This window comes from Schistocerca cancellata, chromosome 1, assembly GCF_023864275.1.
Source record: "Schistocerca cancellata isolate TAMUIC-IGC-003103 chromosome 1, iqSchCanc2.1, whole genome shotgun sequence".
Lineage (NCBI taxonomy): Eukaryota > Metazoa > Arthropoda > Insecta > Orthoptera > Acrididae > Schistocerca > Schistocerca cancellata.
In genome coordinates, this window is record NC_064626.1 from 539,075,113 (window position 1) to 539,094,311 (window position 19,199).

The following is a 19,199-nucleotide window of genomic DNA, read 5'->3' on the forward strand; positions in this document are numbered from 1 at the left end:
AGTAGAGAATGAAGACAGAATAGGGATGGGAAAAACCAGCTGGTTAAAAATGATACCAGTATTGTAGTTCTGAATAACTGATATGTTTCGATATTTGTTTGTCCTTGGCTATGACAGGCATTTTTTCTAATTTTTTACTAACAACTGAGTAAAAAAACTAAAATATCAATTATCCGTAGCAGCAGTGCTGAAATTTTTTGTTTTAAATAAACCTATTTTAAAAAAGGAATAATTTTTTTTTCTTAAAATTGGCATTGATTTTAAATAAGCAAAGCAATCAGTGCTATTTTCATAACAATGCCAACAGAAACAGAACATATGGCATAAGTATTGGTACAGCACTGTTGAGGCAGTAAGGTCCCTATTGTTGTGTGTTGTGGCTTAAGGTACACATTTTTGTGCAGTGGGCAAGACTTGTCCCCTCTTGGCCTCTATGGTAGTTTCTTGCTGTTGTTACTGGACATCCATTATATTGCACAATGGCACTAACCGTAGTCTGCAAATGTTTTTATGAAGTGACGTAGCAATGAAGTAAAAAGCTTCATTTGCTTTTAAGATTAAAGATTTGTCTGCCATTCCTATGAAAAAACACAAGAGGAAGAAAATTATGGTAACAGTAAAAAATTAAGAACTTACCAACAATTCATACATAGTCTACAGTAAATGTACAAATTAGCTGATGTGCTGCGTGTGTGTAGATAATATGCTTTCATCTGCTTGAAGACCTTAAAAATCGACAAATTAATATGAAAAGCAGAGTTCTTTGATTTCAGTTTTCACTCTGTAGCACTGACCGTTGGTAATGCCCAAATAGTGGTACGGTCTATGATTAAAACATGATTTTTGAGCAGAGTTTCGAAAAATTGGGACCATTAGGAGAATATTGGTGAATTTTTTTACAGTATTCACCACTTCCCACTTTTTGAGAAAAGCAGTGAATGCTGGACAGAGTAATTTTTTTATTTGTCTATTTCATTTAATATTTTCTTTCTGTGTATCTTGAAACTGAGAGAGTCAAAATTTTTCAGTCTTTGTTTGATTATACACTTATCACAGGAAATAACAGGAACAAAAAAACAAAAAATCAGTTATTTCGGAAACCGGTTATTTTGAGCAGTTTTAACAGTCAGTTAAACTGGCATTAAAAAAAAACCTGTATCACTGAAAACTAATTGTTTCAGTGATAACCACTATCCTTAATACAGAACGTTTTGAAGACTGATGTATGTGTTGTCACGTGCTAGTTTCCATGTGAGCATTTCAGAGATGTTAGCATTGGAGCAAGGGCACATATGGCATTGGTTGAAGTTCATAACTTTGTGCTAAGCAGCTTATTCTGCATTTGAATTGCGATAAACTTCATCAACTGCTGCACAATACATTTTGTGAACTTTCATAACTTTATATGTAAACAAACACTAACTCTTCATGTATTAAGAAGTAAAGATATATGCTGAGATGACAAAAGTAATGGGGTAGTGATGTTCACGCATACAGATGGTGGTAGTACAGGGTACACAAGGTATAAAAGGGCAGTGCATTGGCAGAGCTATCATTTGTACTGAGATGACTCGTGAAGAGTTTTCCGATGTGATTATGGCCACTCGACAGGAATTAACAGACTTCGAATGTGGAATAGTAGTTGGAGCTACACTGAAGCACCAAAGAAACTGATATAGGCATGTGTATTCAGATACAGAGATAGTAACAGGAAGAATATGGTGCTGCAGTCGGCAACGCCTAAATAAGACAAGAAGTGTCTGGTGCAGCTGTTAGATTGGTTAGTGCTGCTACAACGGCAGGTTATCAATGGGGTGTTATAGTCGGTGCACGAGCGATGGGACACAGCATCTCACAGCGATGAAGTGGGGATTTTCCTATATGACCATTTCACAAGTGTACCGCGAATATCAGGAATCCAACAAAGCATCGAATCTCCAACATTGCTGTGTCCGGAAAAAGATCCTGCAAGAATGGGACCAATCATGACTGAAGAGAATCATTCAGTGTGACAGAAGTGCAACCCTTCTGCAAATTGCTGCAGATTTCAATGCTGGGCCATCTACAAGTGTCAGTGTGCCAACCATTCGATGAAACATCATCGATATGGGCTTTCGGAGCTGAAGGCCCACTTGTGTATCCTTGATGACTGCACGAGATAAATCTTTATGCCTCACCTGGGCCCATCAACACTGACATTGGACTTTTGATGGCTGAAAATATGTTGCCTGGTCAGATGAGTCTCATTTCCAAATTGTATCAAGGGGATGGACATGTACGGATACGGAGACTACCTCATGAAGCTATGGACCCTGCATGTCATCAACTGTTCAAGCTGGTGGAGGCTCTGTAATGGTGTGGGGCATGTGCAGTTGGAGTGATATGGGACCCCTAATACGTCTAGATACTACTCTGACAGATGACACGTATGTAAGCATCCTGTCTGATCACCTGCATCAATTCACGTCAATTGTGCATTCGGGTGGGCTTGAACAATGCCAGCAGGACATTGTGACACCCCATACATCCAGAATTGCTACAGTGTGGCCCCAGGAACCATCTTCTGAGTTTTAACTCTTTTGCTGGCCACCAAACACCCCAGACATGTGGGGCATGTGCAGTTGGAGTGATATGGGACCCCTAATACGTCTAGATACTACTCTGACAGATGACACATATTTAAGCATCCTGTCTGATCACCTGCATCAATTCACGTCAATTGTGCATTCGGGTGGGCTTGAACAATGCCAGCAGGACAATGTGACACCCCATACATCCAGAATTGCTACAGTGTGGCCCCAGGAACCATCTTCTGAGTTTGAACTCTTCTGCTGGCCACCAAACACCCCAGAAATGAACATTATTGAGCATATCTGTCATGCCTTGCTATGTGCTGTTCAGAAGAGATCTCCACCCCCTTGTACTCTTACAGGTTTATGGACAGCCCTGCAGGATTCGTGGTGTCAATTCCCTCCAGTACTACTTCAGACATTAGTCGAGTGCAAGCCACGTCATGTTGTGACACTTCTGCGTGCTTACAGGGGCCCTACACGATATTAGGGAGGTGTATCAGTTACTTTGGCTCTTCAATGTAGATGCATGGGACATTCCATTTCAGTAATTATTAGGGAATTTAATATTCTGAGATACACAGTATCAAGAGTGTGCCAAGAATACCAAATTTCAGGCACTATCACTTGCCATGGACAACACAGTGGCTGATGGCCTTCACTTAACAACTTAAAGCAGCAGCGTTTGCATAGAGTCATCATGGTTAACAGACATGTAGCACTGCATGAAATAACCACAGAAGTCAATGTGGGGTGTATGTTGAACTTATCCATTAGGACAGTGTGGAAAAATTTGGCATAATGGGTTATGGCAGCAGATGACCAATGCAAGAGCCTTTGCTAACAGCACAACTTTGCCTGCAGTGCCTCTTTTGGGCTCAGAACTATATTGGTTGGACCCTAGATGATTGAAAAACTGTGGTCTTGTCAGATGGGTCCAGATTTCTGCTCGTGAGAGCTGATGATAGGGTTCGTGTGTGGCACAGACCGCACGAAGCCATGGACCCATGTTATCAACAATACACTGTGTAAGATGATGGTGGCTCAATAATAGTGTGGGCTGTGTTTACATGGAATTGACTGGGTTTTCTCATACAATTGAATTGACCATTAACTGGAAATGGTTATGTTTGGCTGTTGGAGACAGTTTGCAGCCATTCCTGGACTTCATGGTACTGTATTGGAGATGTCAAGAAGATCTACATAAAAGTCTCTGAGGGCATATTTCTCTTTTGTGGTGGACCCACAATTACCATTTTTAATTGACTTCTGACCTCTCCTGTAGCAGCGACTATATAACAAAACAAACGATGCTAGAGGGTGAATCATAGAAGGTGAAGATATGCTCTCACTGACTTTTTTGTAGTTTTTTATTTTTTTATTTTTGATATCTACAGTTTAGTACTAGATACAATGATGTAGCTCTTATGGTTTACATAGTGTGTTGCAAGAATGTGTGCTGGCAGCAATTTTTTTTACTTCATATTCATATTTAAATGATTTTGAATGGTTGTATCATCATTAAATATGGCTTAAATTGACCAGAATAATGAAGAAGTTAAAGAAACGTCATTTCAATAGATCCAGTAGTTTTCATGTGGTCTCTGGATAGATATGAATGAGTAGTTAAGATTTTATTTGTAGGAATTAAACATATTTACATAGACACTCTATAACATGCAGAGTGACACATCGAATGACACCTGTTGACAAAGCACAATATTAAAGTAGTTAAAAGGGAGTTTAATAAGGGAACAGATGAACATCGCCACATACATATTGTAGAGGGCAGGGGGTTATTTTTAGGAAATATGGTGCGAAATTGTGATTTAGTGTGTTTCAGTGCGCGATGCGCCAGCCTCACGGCAGACGGCGGACGAAGGCTGGCTGGTGCATTATGCAGGTGACACAGTTTTGCAACGAGTGTCGGTATGTGTGTATGTGTGCGGCAGTCATCAACAGCCAGAACACAGCATTAGCAGAATTACGCAGGCGCGGGCCGCATGTGCCATGGTTGCGTTAGCCAACTCATCGAGAACCTTCTAATAAACATGCCACCACGTAACTGGCAGATTCAGCAGCGCTCTGCATTATTTAAGGGCATCAGAGGTGGGCGTTGGCATTCAGTTCACCTGATTGGGTGTTCGGTCGCTGTCACGTCGTCATCATCAGTGATGCTGTCCCTGAGGACCGGCCGGCGAAGGACGTTGCCCGCTGCTGCACTGGCGACTCCCGGTGTCATCACGAGCCGCAGCGTCTGCAGGAGGCGCGCTGGGCCGGGCCTCATGTTGCTAACCTCCTACTGCCTGCACAGCCGCTGACTGAGCATGGCATCGTGTTTCCCGGGGCTGCATGCATCAGCACTTATCCACCACGACACGAGCGGTGGGGCTAAGCTACCGGAAAACGTATTGGAAGAACCAACAATAAAGAGGAAGATTACTAAAAACAGCCACCTTCTTCTACTCAGGCATGCCCTACAACCCCGACCATGTCACCTGCTCTGGCCATCCTATTACAATATGTAGCCTGCCAAAATCATATTACAAACCATTCATTGGCGTTACTGTATTCAGGTAAAAATATGTAAAAATGAACAGTTTTTAATTTGTTGTAAATTGGTTAAAATGCTTTAATAAAAATATGTTTTTGTAGAAAGTGCATTAAACAGTGTCTTTAACATGTGATTTATTTTTATTGTAAAAATCCTGAGTAGTAATCAGGAGGACAGATGGAAAGAAACAGACAGACAAAAAGTCTCCTTGAAAGTAGATTAACCATTGTGATGAATCCTTAAAAAACTGACATTTTATTGATACGTTATATACATTAAATGTCACTGAACTTTTCCTTACTTTGCACATGAAAGACAACATTGTTTGTACCTTCCTTTGAACCATATGAACATGTAACTTTTCAGTCTCTTGATTTATATGATAACTAAGCGAATTATTATTGGTGACCTTGACCCCAGAAATTATTAACTTCTTACTGGCATGTTTGTTTTGACTTTTCGATATGTCACTTAACATTGTAAAAGTTTTGATACATCTTCATGTTGAACACAGTAATATGAGCTTTACATGCAGTGTAGAATGCCATGACTGATTCATGGACTGATTGACACATGCTGATATTGACTGGCATGGCAGAGAACTCCCTGAATGAAATCTGACACTTCTGTGGAACTTGTTTCAAATCAGGGAATCTTGGGCAAGCATACAAATAAATGATTCAGTTCAGTTCAGAGATGCCATAAAGACTGATGGATGTTTTAATATTGTGTATGCTCATGATTAATTTTATAAAACAAAATGTTTCCTGTTATAATTGATGTACAGGGTGAGTCACTAACTATTGCCGCCACCTAAAATAACTCCAAAAATATGATAGTAACTGAAAAGTTTGTGGGACAAATGTTGCATGGGACAATGGGGGCCATAATATGACATTGGTTTTTTGTTGCTAGGTGGGGTCGCATCAGAGATATGAAGGTCAACTTTGTTTTTTTAAATGGGATGCTACAGTTTGGTACTTATTTTCAGATAGCGGCTATCAAGGTGAATCCAGTGAAGGTATCAGTAAGATCTTTGTAGGCCAAGAGAGGTCAAAAAGATGGCATGGAAGTCCATTTACAGAAGGTGTTCGAAGTGATGACCAATGGTATCAATACAGTGCCGCAATATTCTTATCATGGCTTGAGTGATATTCCTTATCATTTTGGCACTTATTGAAGCACATGCTCCAACAATTCTCTCTTGTATATTGTGCAAATAGTAAATATTTGCCGAATACAGAATATCCATCTAACGTGCAGTTGACATGTAAACACAATTTGACAATTTTGCAATACAACACTAATAGGAATGATGTATTCCTTTGAAGAACAAGTTGATATGCTTCTTGTTTATGGAGAAGGCCAACAAAATTCAGTGAGAGCTAGAGACTTATACCCTGAAAGATATCCTTAACATACTCAACCTACACATAGTACATTTAAATACGTATATGATAAATTGAGAACAACTGGATCTTTAACGCATCAAAAACATGTCTGGCAAAGGAAAGTTAGTAACAAGGAAACGGAATTTGGTACTCTTGCCACTATGGTTTGAGATCCTTTGTTAGTTCACGTAAGATTGCAAGGGGATCTGGCATGAGTCAGAATAGCGTTGTTCATGTTCTCCATCACCATAAATATCATCCTTACCATATCAGTCTCCACCAACAATTAACTGGTATGGATTGTGTGGTGTCACCGCCAGACACCACACTTGCTAGGTGGTAGCTTTTAAATCGGCCGCGGTCCGCTAGTATACAACGGACCCGCGTGTCGCCACTGTCAGTGATGGCAGACCGAGTGCCTCCACACGGCTGGTCTAGAGAGACGTACTAGCACTCGCCCCAGTTGTACAGCCGACTTAGCCAGAGATGGATCACTGACAACTACGCTCTCATTTGCCGAGACGATAGTTAGCATAGCCTTCAGCTACGTCATTTGCTACGACCTAGCAAGGCGCCATAGCATTTTATATTGAGATTCAAATTATGTATCATCAAGAGAGATGTTCTACAGTTGTGGATTAAAGTTAAGTATTCTACCAGTTACTCTTGTTTTGCTAGTCTTATTTCTCTGACCTGTTACAGACTTCACGCCAGTCAGCGTGTAATTAAACGCGTGCATTTCGGCCTACTCTAACAACACAGTTTCAGATTCACAGGGATGACACATTTGTTAATTTGATTTTATTTACTGATGAGGCTACATTCATGAGCCATGGAAATGTTGATTTGCATAACATGCTTCATTGGGCAACTGAAAATCCATTTTGGCTGCGGCAAGTTGCACACCAAAAAACCGTGATCAGTGAATGTATGGTGTGGGATTCTGGACAAAATTATAGGCCCCTGTTTCATCGAAGGAAATCTTAATGGTAGGAAGTACACCACATTCCTGCAAGAAACATTAACTCTGTTATAGGAAGAAATACCTTTATGAACAAGGAAAAGAATGTGATATGAAAAAGATGGGTGTCCGGCACATTTTTCGCTGATTGCTAGAAATGAGTTGCAGAGACAATTTCTGAATCGTTGGATTGGACATTCTTGTGGGGATTCGTAACAAATATTGTTTATAGAAACATTCCAACTACACCTCAAGACATGCGAGAGAGAATTGTCAGAGCATGTGCTTTGATAAGTGCCTAAGTGATAAGGAATACCACTCAATCCATTACAAGAAGTTTGCAGCACTGCATTGATACCCTGTGCACCAGTGCGATAAACTCCCAAGACCAAGAACATTCCAGTGAAAAAGGGAATTATATCATTGAAGAAAATGCTGTCTTAGTTACAGCGAGTGTAAATGTCCAGTGCCTCAGAACAAAACTTGATACATTATCCCTGTTTGTTGATGAAGTGAGACCTGATGTATTATGTATATGTGAACACTGGCTAGCCCAACCACAAGCAGAATACTAGAGAAACTTTGAATATTTAGAAATGGTGAATGCATGGTGTAGAGAAACTACTATCCATGGTGGTGTGGCTGTGTATGTAATTAGCGAACTCAGTGCCAATAAAATTGACTTAAGTAAATTTTGTGTAGATCTAGACCTAGAATTAGCTGCTTTGGGACTGTCAGGTGCCAGCTTAATTGTTGTTTCTGTCTACCATTCCCCAGATGGAAATTTTGAAAATTTCCTCAACCAGTTGGAAAGCTGTCTGTGTCACCTAGTGCACTTAGGGACAAAAATTGTTTTATGTGGAGACTTCAACATTCATATTGGAGGAGGTAATGATAAAGAAAGAGCTTTCATGAACTTAGTAAGCAGCTATGGGCTATTCGTAGGAAACTCTCTACCAACAAGAGGAGCTATTTGTCTTGACACAATTGTGACAAACCTAAATAGTTGGGACTACAAAGTAAGTGTGGTGGACCCTCTACTAGCAGCTCACCATGCAGTAATCATGAAGTTATGGACAAATTCAATAAGTACACAACAAATTCCCAGCTGGCATTCAAATTATGTATTCAGAAATAGAGTTATTACAAAGAAAAGCTTAGATGATTTCAAAACTACAGTGTCTTCTATAGATTGGCACCAAATAATTGATGAATTGCCACCAAATTCTGCATTCAATCACATGTTCCAGACCCTTAAAGTGAAATTTGATGAATATTTCCCATTAAAACCCAAGAGATATTCAAACGCTAAATCAAAATGTAGACAAAAAACTAACAAAGTAAAGAGGTGGTATACTCCTAGAATAGCCAAAATAAAATGTATTGTCCAAATACTAAATGACAAGGTCAAAGCTGCTAAAGATATAGATATTAAGGATAGACTGTACTCTAGTTATTTACAGACCAAAAGGATCTACAGAAATGAAGTAGAAAAAGCAAAGAAGGAGAGCAATGCCAGATTTATTGAAGCTCACAATCCTTGTAAAGCAACACGGGACCTGGTTAATGAGCACAGGAAAAAGCCCACCTCTTGCTCTAATTCTTGCAGTCCAGATGAGTTTAATGACTATTTTATAAAAATACTGGAAAACACAGTAGATGAAATCCCTGACTTGGGAATAGATCCTGCAGCTGCTGTGAAATTTGAGAATAAATGCAGCATTGTAATGTGGAAGAGAGTGTATCCAAAAGAAATAATAAAAATGGTAAAAAGCTACAAATCTTCAGGGAGCCCTGATATTTATGGCATGTCCTGTACTATGTTAAAAACTATAATCAGTGAAATTGCACAGCCATTAGCAGTGGTAATAAATAAAAGACTCCGTGCAGGGGAATTTCCAGACTTCCTGAAAGTAGCACACACAGTGCCTGTTTACAAAAAAGGCAGTCCATATGAAGTGTCAAGCTACAGGCCCATATCTATAATACCAGTAATAGCGAAGGTGATGGAATCGATAATGAAAGAACAACTATTAAGTTACTTTGAAGGAAATAGTCTCTTTTATGATGCACAACATAGCTTTCGGAAGGGCAGGTCAACAACAACAGTTGTACTTGCCTTAGTTACAAACATAAGTCAGGCTTTTGAAGACTAGAGTCTATAGCACTAGTACTCTGTGACCTTAATAAGGCATTTGACTGCATCCCACATAAGGCCCTGCTCAGAAAGATAAAAACATATGGTATAGGGGGATCTGTCTTGCAAACTCTTGAATCCTACCTGAGAAACATACGACAGATTGTCTCCATGCAAGGAGCTGATTCAGGTGAGCAGAAGCTACAGCATGGTGTGCCACAGGGATTGGTAATAGGGCCCCTGCTGTTCCTTATCTTCATAAATGACATAGGCTCCAATCGGCACACCTTACAGTTTGCGGATGATACAATCTTGTTCTCAAAAGGAAAGAATGTTGAACAGGCAGTCCAACAAGCAGAAGTCTTGTTCAATGAAGCTAAGGCCTGGTTTACCATGAACAAAATTAAAATTAATGAAGAAAAAACTCAGAGGATGATATGCAGCCTCAGCAGTACTGGAGCTTTGGGTAACCCAACAGATGTTAAACTTCTGGGCTTTCTCATTGATACCAAATTGACCTGGCAACAGCACACCAAACATGTATGTTCCAAACTTCACTTTACAGAAGTTCTTCTGTGAACCTTGCAGAACTAGCACTCCTGAAAGAAAGGATATTGCGGAGCGTGCGCTAATATGAAACTTCCTGGCAGATTAAAACTGTGTGCCGGACCGAGACTCGAACTCAGGACCTTTGCCTTTCGTGGGCAAGTGCTCTACTAAGGTTCGCAGGAGAGCTTCTGTAAAGTTTGGAAGGTAGGAGACAAGGTACTGGCAGAAGCAAAGCTGTGAGGACAGGGTGTGAGTCGTGCTTGGGTAGCTCAGATGGTAGAGCACTTGCCCGCAAAAGGCATAGGTCCTGAGTTCGAGTCTCAGTCCGGCACACAGTTTTAATCTGACAGGAAGTTTCAAGTTTTGGAAAGGACCATATGCAGTCTTAGAGGTGTTGTTGCCAGTTACTCTTAAGCTCCAACTGCCCTTTCATTCGATTGTTGTTCATATCAATCATGTAAAGCCATTTCTGGGTAGATTTCCTGTAGTATCACAAGATGACGAGGCCGACTGAGAGGCAGACCTGCTGTTCTCAAACCCAGGAAGCGAGAATCGTGAGGTCGTAGTCCAGACTTTGAGGCTGAGGCTGAGGCATCGCCACGTTCTGAGCGATCTTGTTCCAGACACCCCTGAATTCTGCGTAAACGTGTGTAGTGTGTGAGAGTGCAATGTGTGTGTTTATTTCAGCCATGTGCTTATGTGAATGTGTTGTGAAAATTTAGTATTGAATCTATTGCATGAGTGCACAAGTGAAACTAAACCTTTTATTCCACAGGTTACCACAAGAAATTAATTTATTTTATGTTCATTGTTAACTCTAGTATTTGGAACAAATTAACCATGTTCATTTTTATTCTAATGCTTGCTATGATAGCGTATTCTGCTAATGCTGTAGTAATAGTACCACAGAGTACAGGTGTTTTTCTTGAACCATGATCAGACATGGTAGTTCCAACAAGTAATACAAAACTTGCCCTCAAGTACAATTTGAGTGAAATCCAGCAGCAGTTCAATTCTGTAAAGAAGCAATTGACCTAATTCGTTCTGTTAAGGGTAATGGTACAATTTTGGAAATGGGTACATCTTGGTATAATAACTGGATCATAGCCAAAATGCAGGTAGAGTCTACATTTGCTAATTATGAACAAGAGATTTACTGTTTTTTAAAGCTTTGCCACACAAAACTTTAATTAGGCATAAACATGCCTGGTTTGATTTTGGAGGGAATATCCTTCGTATTGTATTTGGTACTTTAACTAGTTGAGAACTACTGGAAGTTAAAGGCAAAATATTAACTCTTGAACAACGGTTCAGTACAGATTTAACTAACCTCTAATGAAATCATCGTATTAAAGAATATGCAAAAAACCCTTACTAACCACACAGTTTTCGTTGAACAGATTGTAAAGCAATTTATCTGACATTTCCACATAATTGGTAATGAAAAGAACGCAAATATCCAAGAACTATTCCAAAGATTAAATGCTGTGAGTGCACACTTAGATTTAAACACTCTTTTGTTAAGATTACTGATAGTTTATCAAATGCTAGAATTGATGCCCTTAACTTAAGAACAGCCTTAGAAAGTAGTTCAAATGATTGTTTGAGCAGTGTACTACTACATCCAGAACAATTTTTACAGATCCTACTATCAGCTGAACAAAAGCTAGATGCTACATATACTATGATTTATCTTGTTAACTCTTGCAATTTATATGCTTACTATAAGTTAACCACCACACACTCCTTAATGACTCAAGATGAATTAACTGTTATTGTTTCTATTCCCGTTGCTAGATCAAAGCATAATTTTGAAATGTATAAGATTTATACTTACCCTGTGAAATGGAGACAGGCAGGTATTCATGTAAAGTATATACTGAATTATTATCTACTGATCAGCAAGGATTGAAGATATTTTGTGTTCCTAAATGAAAATGATTTGCATATGTGTAAATGTACTCATAAGTTAATTTGCCCTGAATCAGCAGTATTCATAGACAGTAGAGTGTACAGCTGTAAGCAAGAATTGTTGAATCATCCCCCAAGAGATGAGTTCCCCAGAATTTTAATGCATCTTTTATCATACATTCCATAAACGATGTTCTGAAGGTATAATTTTCTCATTTAACTCCACCGTTGATGTCACATTTACATGTAAAAACTATGATACACCTGAGCTACCCTTTACACTAAAATTGAACAATAGTGGATTAATCTCGAATGCCACACATTGTGATTTATCATGTGAACTATTTGATATGCCTAGTGTATTGCCAACTACATTTCATGCAACTGGACATTTGCCATTAACTAGAATGTTATCTGTTTATTACAGTGATTCATATGTATTAACATATGGAAAGCATTCCTTATCAATTTTTTCTGAAGACAATAATTTAATTAAGGACATGCATGAAAATGTAATCTCTTCAAATAATGAGTTAAATTTCATTGAAGCAGCAAATAGAATTAAGTCCTTCAATTCATCCAGTAATGTTAATGCATACTTGATCATCAGTATTGTGTTTTTATTGCATTTATTAATTTGTCTTTTGTAAGCAGCATTTGTCATGTATGAAATTGTCATCTTGAAGGCACACTTCTCTGTACTGAACGTTACTGTGTCTGCAAACGAAATACATGTTGCAATGCCTTCTGATGCCACAAATGGTGAAATAGATTCATAAAGCCCAGGAGGTCATTTTGAGCCACCTATGTTGCTCTTTTTCTCTAGGGAGAGTGATGTTAGGGTCTATGGGTTGCACACAGCCATTTGGTATGGACATGCGTTCGCCAGCTGGCCTGTCTGGAATGCTTACAATTTGCTTGGTCAGTAGGCTGGTGTCCGGCTGCACTGTGACGAGAGTATGCCACTGGCCACCATCCGCAGTGCACAGTATTAACTAGCACAGCCTCGGGCGTGAATATGTATCTTTTCTTAGCTCACAATGGAGCCTTTCGGTATGACCATGATTAGCCGGTGTTTGGATGTCAGACACAGTGATGATGGGTGTGCATAGCATAGTTTATAATCCTCCTTACTTCTCATGTTCGAGTATTGCCGTACCTCAAGGACCCTGCTTACAAATTCTGACAAAATATTCATGTAGTCATCATGCAGGGAACAACAAACACTACCCCCGTATATGAATAAATTTTGTGAAACATGATAATTTCCCATTCATTCATCAGTGGACCAGGCAGAAGAAAAGAAGTTAAGTAACATTCTAAATGAATTGTTACATTTAGTGGAGTTGAGCTGCAATCGATGTTTGAAATGTGGAAATATGTTTAACAAGTGACTGTTTCAGGTGAATGTAAGATGAATGCCAAGCATAAGCTGTCTTGAAAAATTTTCTGCTATGGACACACAGAATGAACGGATGTTGCCAGATGGAAAGAGTTGGTGTAGATAAAAAGGACTAAATTATCGGACAGCACCGTCGACCATCAGATGAGTAACAGTTTATCTTTTTAATTAAATAGTTTTGTGACAATGACAAACATTGATGTGGGAAGTTTTTATATTTTGTAATTTACCATGGCCAATAATGACAAAGTAAAAATGAGTGAGGAACCAATGGAAAACAATTTGGACCTAGGAGCAACTATCAATGAACTGTCGCCCAGTAGTAATCAAAGCATAGATCGAAGCTTTGGTGGAGAGGATTTCAGTGAAAATGTCGCCACAAGTACTTCAATTGCACAGGTAAGAGTAGGCAGTGATGATTTGTTAATGTTATTAATGCAGCGTATGAAGGAAGTGAAGGAACAGATGAGGCAAGAAGCGAAGGAACCGATGGGACAGATTAGGCAAGAAGCAAAGGAACAGATGGGACAGATTAGGAAAGAAGTGAAGGAACAGATGGGACAGATTAGGCAGGATACTCGTAAGATAAGGGAAATCTAGGATGGTTTGGCAGCACTAAGAATTACTGTTTATACAGGACAGGGTGGACTCAATACTTGTGTAGGAGCAGTAGAGGTAAGGTTAGAGATATTAGAAACTAATTTCACACAAGAGTTGTCCAAAAACAAGGAGAGATTCGAAAAACTAGATAAACATGTAGAAGTAGAAAATTCTAAACTTAAAGTAGAGGTTGTTCAGACTAGGAGAATCTTAGAAGAAAAAGTAGAAACTTACAAAAGGAACTCTGAGTTAAAATTTACAGACATTACCAATCAAATAAGTAATGTAGAACTGAAGTGTTATGAAAAAATAGATTTGTGTAAAAATAATATTGTAGATTCAAGTAGGAAAGTTGTAGCTCAAAGAACTTTTATTAGCAATATTAATTGTTCATGGGGTGGCATATCTTTAAAATGCTTTCCAGGAGATGGTAATTGCATCCTGTTGATTTTTTACGGCATTGTCAAGATAATTTTAGTAATGACATGGCAGACAATGTTAAAATTAAATTTGTTAAGAGATTTTTGGATGGAGAAGTAATCTCATGGGCCAATCAGAATATTAATTGTACCATGTCATATGACAAATTTGAAAGCAAGTTCTTAAATAAGTTTTGGTCAGAATCTGAGCAAGCTGGGATTAAGAGTGAGTTTTTGAATGGTCGAATGTACAGGGAAGGTGAAGTGTTTTTGTGAAAACCAGTTGAGGAAATTAGTACACTTAGACAAACCTTTTGATGAACTAATACAAATAGAGAGAAAAAAAGGAGATTACCGAAAAGAGTACAGTGGGAGTTGATTTATGGACCAGACGACTCTGTACATCAGTTCTTGAGTTATGTAGATAAGTTGGATAGAGCCTTTGAGAGAAATGAGAGGTTAAGTAATGGCAGATTTGGCATTCAACCATCTGGGGGGTGGAATCAGAGCAGGAATCAAGGTAGGAGTGACATTGAAAATCAGAATAATAATAGTGGTTACAATAGAAGTGATAATAGATGGATCAACCATAGAAATGGGAATGGAAACAGAGGATATGACAATGGGGAGAGACCTTGGGAGAATAATAACAGACAATTGGATGATCACCAATCAAGACCAGGCAATTTAAACCAACAGATGCCTCATTGGGAGCCTCTCAGTTTGGGGCAAGAGATAAGTACTGAAATCAGGCTAAACATTACCGGCCTAGAAACATCGAAAATAATTACAGAAGACAGAGTAATCAAAGATATTAGAGTGGAAATGACAGAACTAATGTAAGAAGAGCACATCATATTAGCAAATTACAGTTTGACAGTAAATTCTGGAAAAGTGTGAATGAAAGTGTGGAAGATAGAAGTATTAGCATCTGTAAGAATGTCGAAGAAGTTCTATTAGAAACTATTTCAAGTCTATATAATCAGTGTGGTGAAGTTTGTGAAGAAAATGTTGGTTCTGATGGTAATCTTGATGAGTTTGGATGAAGTAAATTAATGGAGGAAGAATCTATCACTGTTAAGCACTTAAGTGATGATAATTGTACTGGTGTACTTGTCAACAATTCTGATGATCATTGTAAAGATGTTGTAGAAGTATGTAGTGTTGGAGATGATAGTGTGTGTGGTAATATTGATAGTGAAAGTGTGAGTAATAATGATGAATGGGAGGAAGAATTAGATGGCATGGTGTGAAGAATATGAGAACCAGATTGTACCAATGGAAATTGGGAAGGTATCATCAGATATGGAACATGTGAATAGACATTACGATTTAGATGTGATGCTAGAAACTTTATGGGATACTTACAAGGGTTATAGTGACAGCAACAGAGTAAAAAGGGTCATCAAGATTATTTGTGAAGAATCGCATTCCATCTGGGAAGGTAGAACCAATCAGCAGGCTTACAGTGAGATCAGTTCTTGGAAAAGTAGACAGTGTGTAAAAGAGGAATATAACATCAAGCAATCATCTGATGTAGCTCTAAGTAAAATTCAGATAAGTAAGAGAAATTGCGCAGGAAAAAATGGTATAAACAACTTGGACTTTAGAGAGATTGAGGATGACTTGTTGCATGAAGATGAGGAAAGCAGGAAGGAAAAAGTTTTAGGTTGCCCGTATATACATATAGAAGTTGCGATTTATGAAGGAGTTTGCCTATTAGACTCAGGTAGTCCTGTTTTGTGCCATTTATGAAAAATTTAGAGACCAGATAAGACATAGTGCTGACTTTGAAGAATATCCTGTTATTGGAATCAAAATTAAGGGAGCAACTGGTAGGCATGAGAAAGTTGTAAACAGGCAAGCCTTAATATCTTTCACCATTAATGATGTACAGTATAACCAAGGATGTTTTGTTGTACCTGAACTCAATGAAAAAATTTGTTTGGAATGAATTGGATACAAGGAGTAAATGCGGATTTTGACTGGAATAACAAAAGGTTAAGGCTTACCAACCCAAAGACAGATGTAACACATGTGACTGAACTAAGCATCCAAAATTGCATAGAGGACAATTTTCAAATTAGAAGAGTGATTTGTGCAAATGAAAAGATTGATGTTAATGCGTAAGACAATGAAGAAGAATGTAGTGAAGATAAGTATGCTGAATTAGTGGCCACCAAACTAAAAGAAGCTGTAAGTCTAGACAAAGAACAGACAGATCAATTAGGTAGTTTGTTGTGGGAATACAAAGATGTGTTTAATGAGAAACCTGGTAAAGTGAAAAACTATGAATGTAGACTTAAACTAAAACCTCATGAACCATTTTTCATCAAACCATATGGAGTACCCATCTCAAAAAGAAAAGCTTTGGAGGAAAAACAACAAAAGATGGAAGAGCGGGAAGTAATTGAAAGGTGCAATAGTGCATACAATAACCCGTTGGTGGTAGTTTCCAAAAGTGATGGTGGAGTAAGACTAGTGCTCAATTCAAGACATTTAAACAAATACCTTGAGAGGGAAACTGATCACCCTGAGAACATAGATGAGTTATTACATAAGTCTGAACATATGAAATACATGTCTACTTTAGACGTAACAGCTCGTTTCCATCAGGTACCATTGGAGATTTGGTCTAGAAAATATACCGCATTTTTGTATGGAGGAAGATGTTATTGCTATTGTGTTGTACCATTTGACCTTAATGTATCAGTTGCAGAGTTTATCTCAGCATTGGATTTTGTTGTAGGAAAAGAACTGTGAAGCAAACTAATCCTTTATGTTGATGACATACTTGTAAAAGGAAAGAGTTGGAAAGAACACAGAAATTTGTTGGGTGAAGTGTGTGTTACAGATTGAGATAGGGAGGGATGTCATTAAAACTAGGGAAGAATAAATTAGGAGATAGAGAGCTCAAATTTTTAGGCTATACCATCTGAGAAGAAGGAATCTTGCCTGATGAAGAAAAACTTGAGGCCATTGCAAAATTTCCTGCGCCCAAGACTAAGAAACAACTTAAATGATCTAAGGAATTTGTGGCTGCTACTGGAAGTTTGTCAGCAATCAATCTTTAAATGCACCATGTTTGAACAACTTGTTGTAGAAGAACACCATTTGGGTATGGGACAAGGATTGTCAGGAAGCATTCGACAACATCAAGAAACAGATGTGCAATAGTAAAATGTTATACAGACCTTATCTTACAGAGCCATTTTGCATTACGACTGACAGCAGTGACTACGGACTGGGAGCTCATTTGTGCCAAGAAAATATTGTAGATGGTGTGATGGAGCATAGATCAATAGCTTTTGCCAGTAGAACTTTGCAAAAACATGAGAAGTCATATACTGTCACTGAAAAAGATTATTAGCGGAAAGGAAAGAGAAGAAATAGTCAAGAAAGTAATGGAACAATGGGGGAAACTGAGTAAAAACAAACATGATAAGAAGTTGAAACCTACAAATTTTAAAATCGATGGTCTGGTCCTGATGAAAACATATGAAAAATCCAAGGCTATAAGTAATGAATTAAAGAAATTAAGAAATTTTTTGACATCTTTATTGGTCCATTCAAAATTCAGACTATGCCACACCCTTTTTGGTCTATGTAACATAACTGAACTGAAACCCTATAAGCAAGTGTCAAACACTAAGAAAAATAACACATCTTTGTGTCAAGTGCGTGGTGAGCACTAGGTCTCTGAGCTATGTAGCATTCTATTTTCTTCTTTTCGGTTTCAGATGCTACGTATTTTACTCATCTATAAAGCTGTAATGAAGTTATCTCTTACTGAAAATACTATCCAATTCTCTGTATTATAAGTTTTCTGTATGTAATATGACTCTTGAGCAACGTTATTTGAGGAATAATTTGAAAATATAACTGTGTGCTAAATTTGACTTTCCTACAATGGTGATTGACCAGTTATTGTAGTTATACTCTGTAGAGCATGTATTTGATTTGCGGGTGCTGCTTTGAGAATTATAGGCATGCTCATGATTTTATGATTTTGCTCATGAGATGAACAAATGGACAATGGTAAAGATGTACATGTGTTACTAAATGGACAAGTTGCAGTGCGCCAAAATACATTTTGTGAAAAGTTTGTTATTACAAGATGGTGTGATGATGAGCAGTCTGTGAGTTTGTTTCATATGATAAAGAGTTAAATGAGATCTGGGGAGTCAAATATGCTGTATAGTGGAATATTCTGAAATATTAATCAAAAAGAAAGGATACTTATATAGTTCATTTTTGGTTCACTGACTTTAATCTTTACACTTTAGAGATGCTTAATTTTGTGTGACTTTGTTTGTAACTATGTTAATAGTATAGGGTAATATGTGAATGGTTTTGATATATTAATACCTCATGTGACCTTAATTGTAGCCTACATGAGTACCTTGAGTAATGAGTTCATCTCTGTTCCTACCTAGAGAACTGTATCCAAGATCCTTACCTGACCTGGAAGCAAAAATTAAAAATCTGTGAAACTAATAGTGGACTGTGCTATTGTAGCATAGAGACAGCCATAAAAAGAGGGGTTGCAGACACAAGATGGACAGCTCAAAAGGACAGATGATTGTGTGCTGCCAATTCCTTAAGATGTGCAATGTGAACCAGTGACTGGAGTGACAGCTAAGAAAAGAAAACTTTTTTGATTTTTGGATTGCTTGTATGTATTTAGCAGCCATTCATACAAGTA

General features: G+C 38.2%; 1 protein-coding gene across 1 annotated transcript in view; it reads left to right on the forward strand.

Annotated features, from left to right (window-relative positions):
• The window catches only part of LOC126188895 (uncharacterized), a 249,966-nt gene that overhangs the window by 12,083 nt on the left and 218,684 nt on the right, over window positions 1-19,199 (forward strand). Inside the window, exon 5 of the mRNA XM_049930624.1 lies at window positions 19,013-19,108. Within this exon, the coding sequence (XP_049786581.1) occupies window positions 19,013-19,108 (96 nt within the window). The remainder of the gene's footprint in view (window positions 1-19,012; window positions 19,109-19,199) is intronic.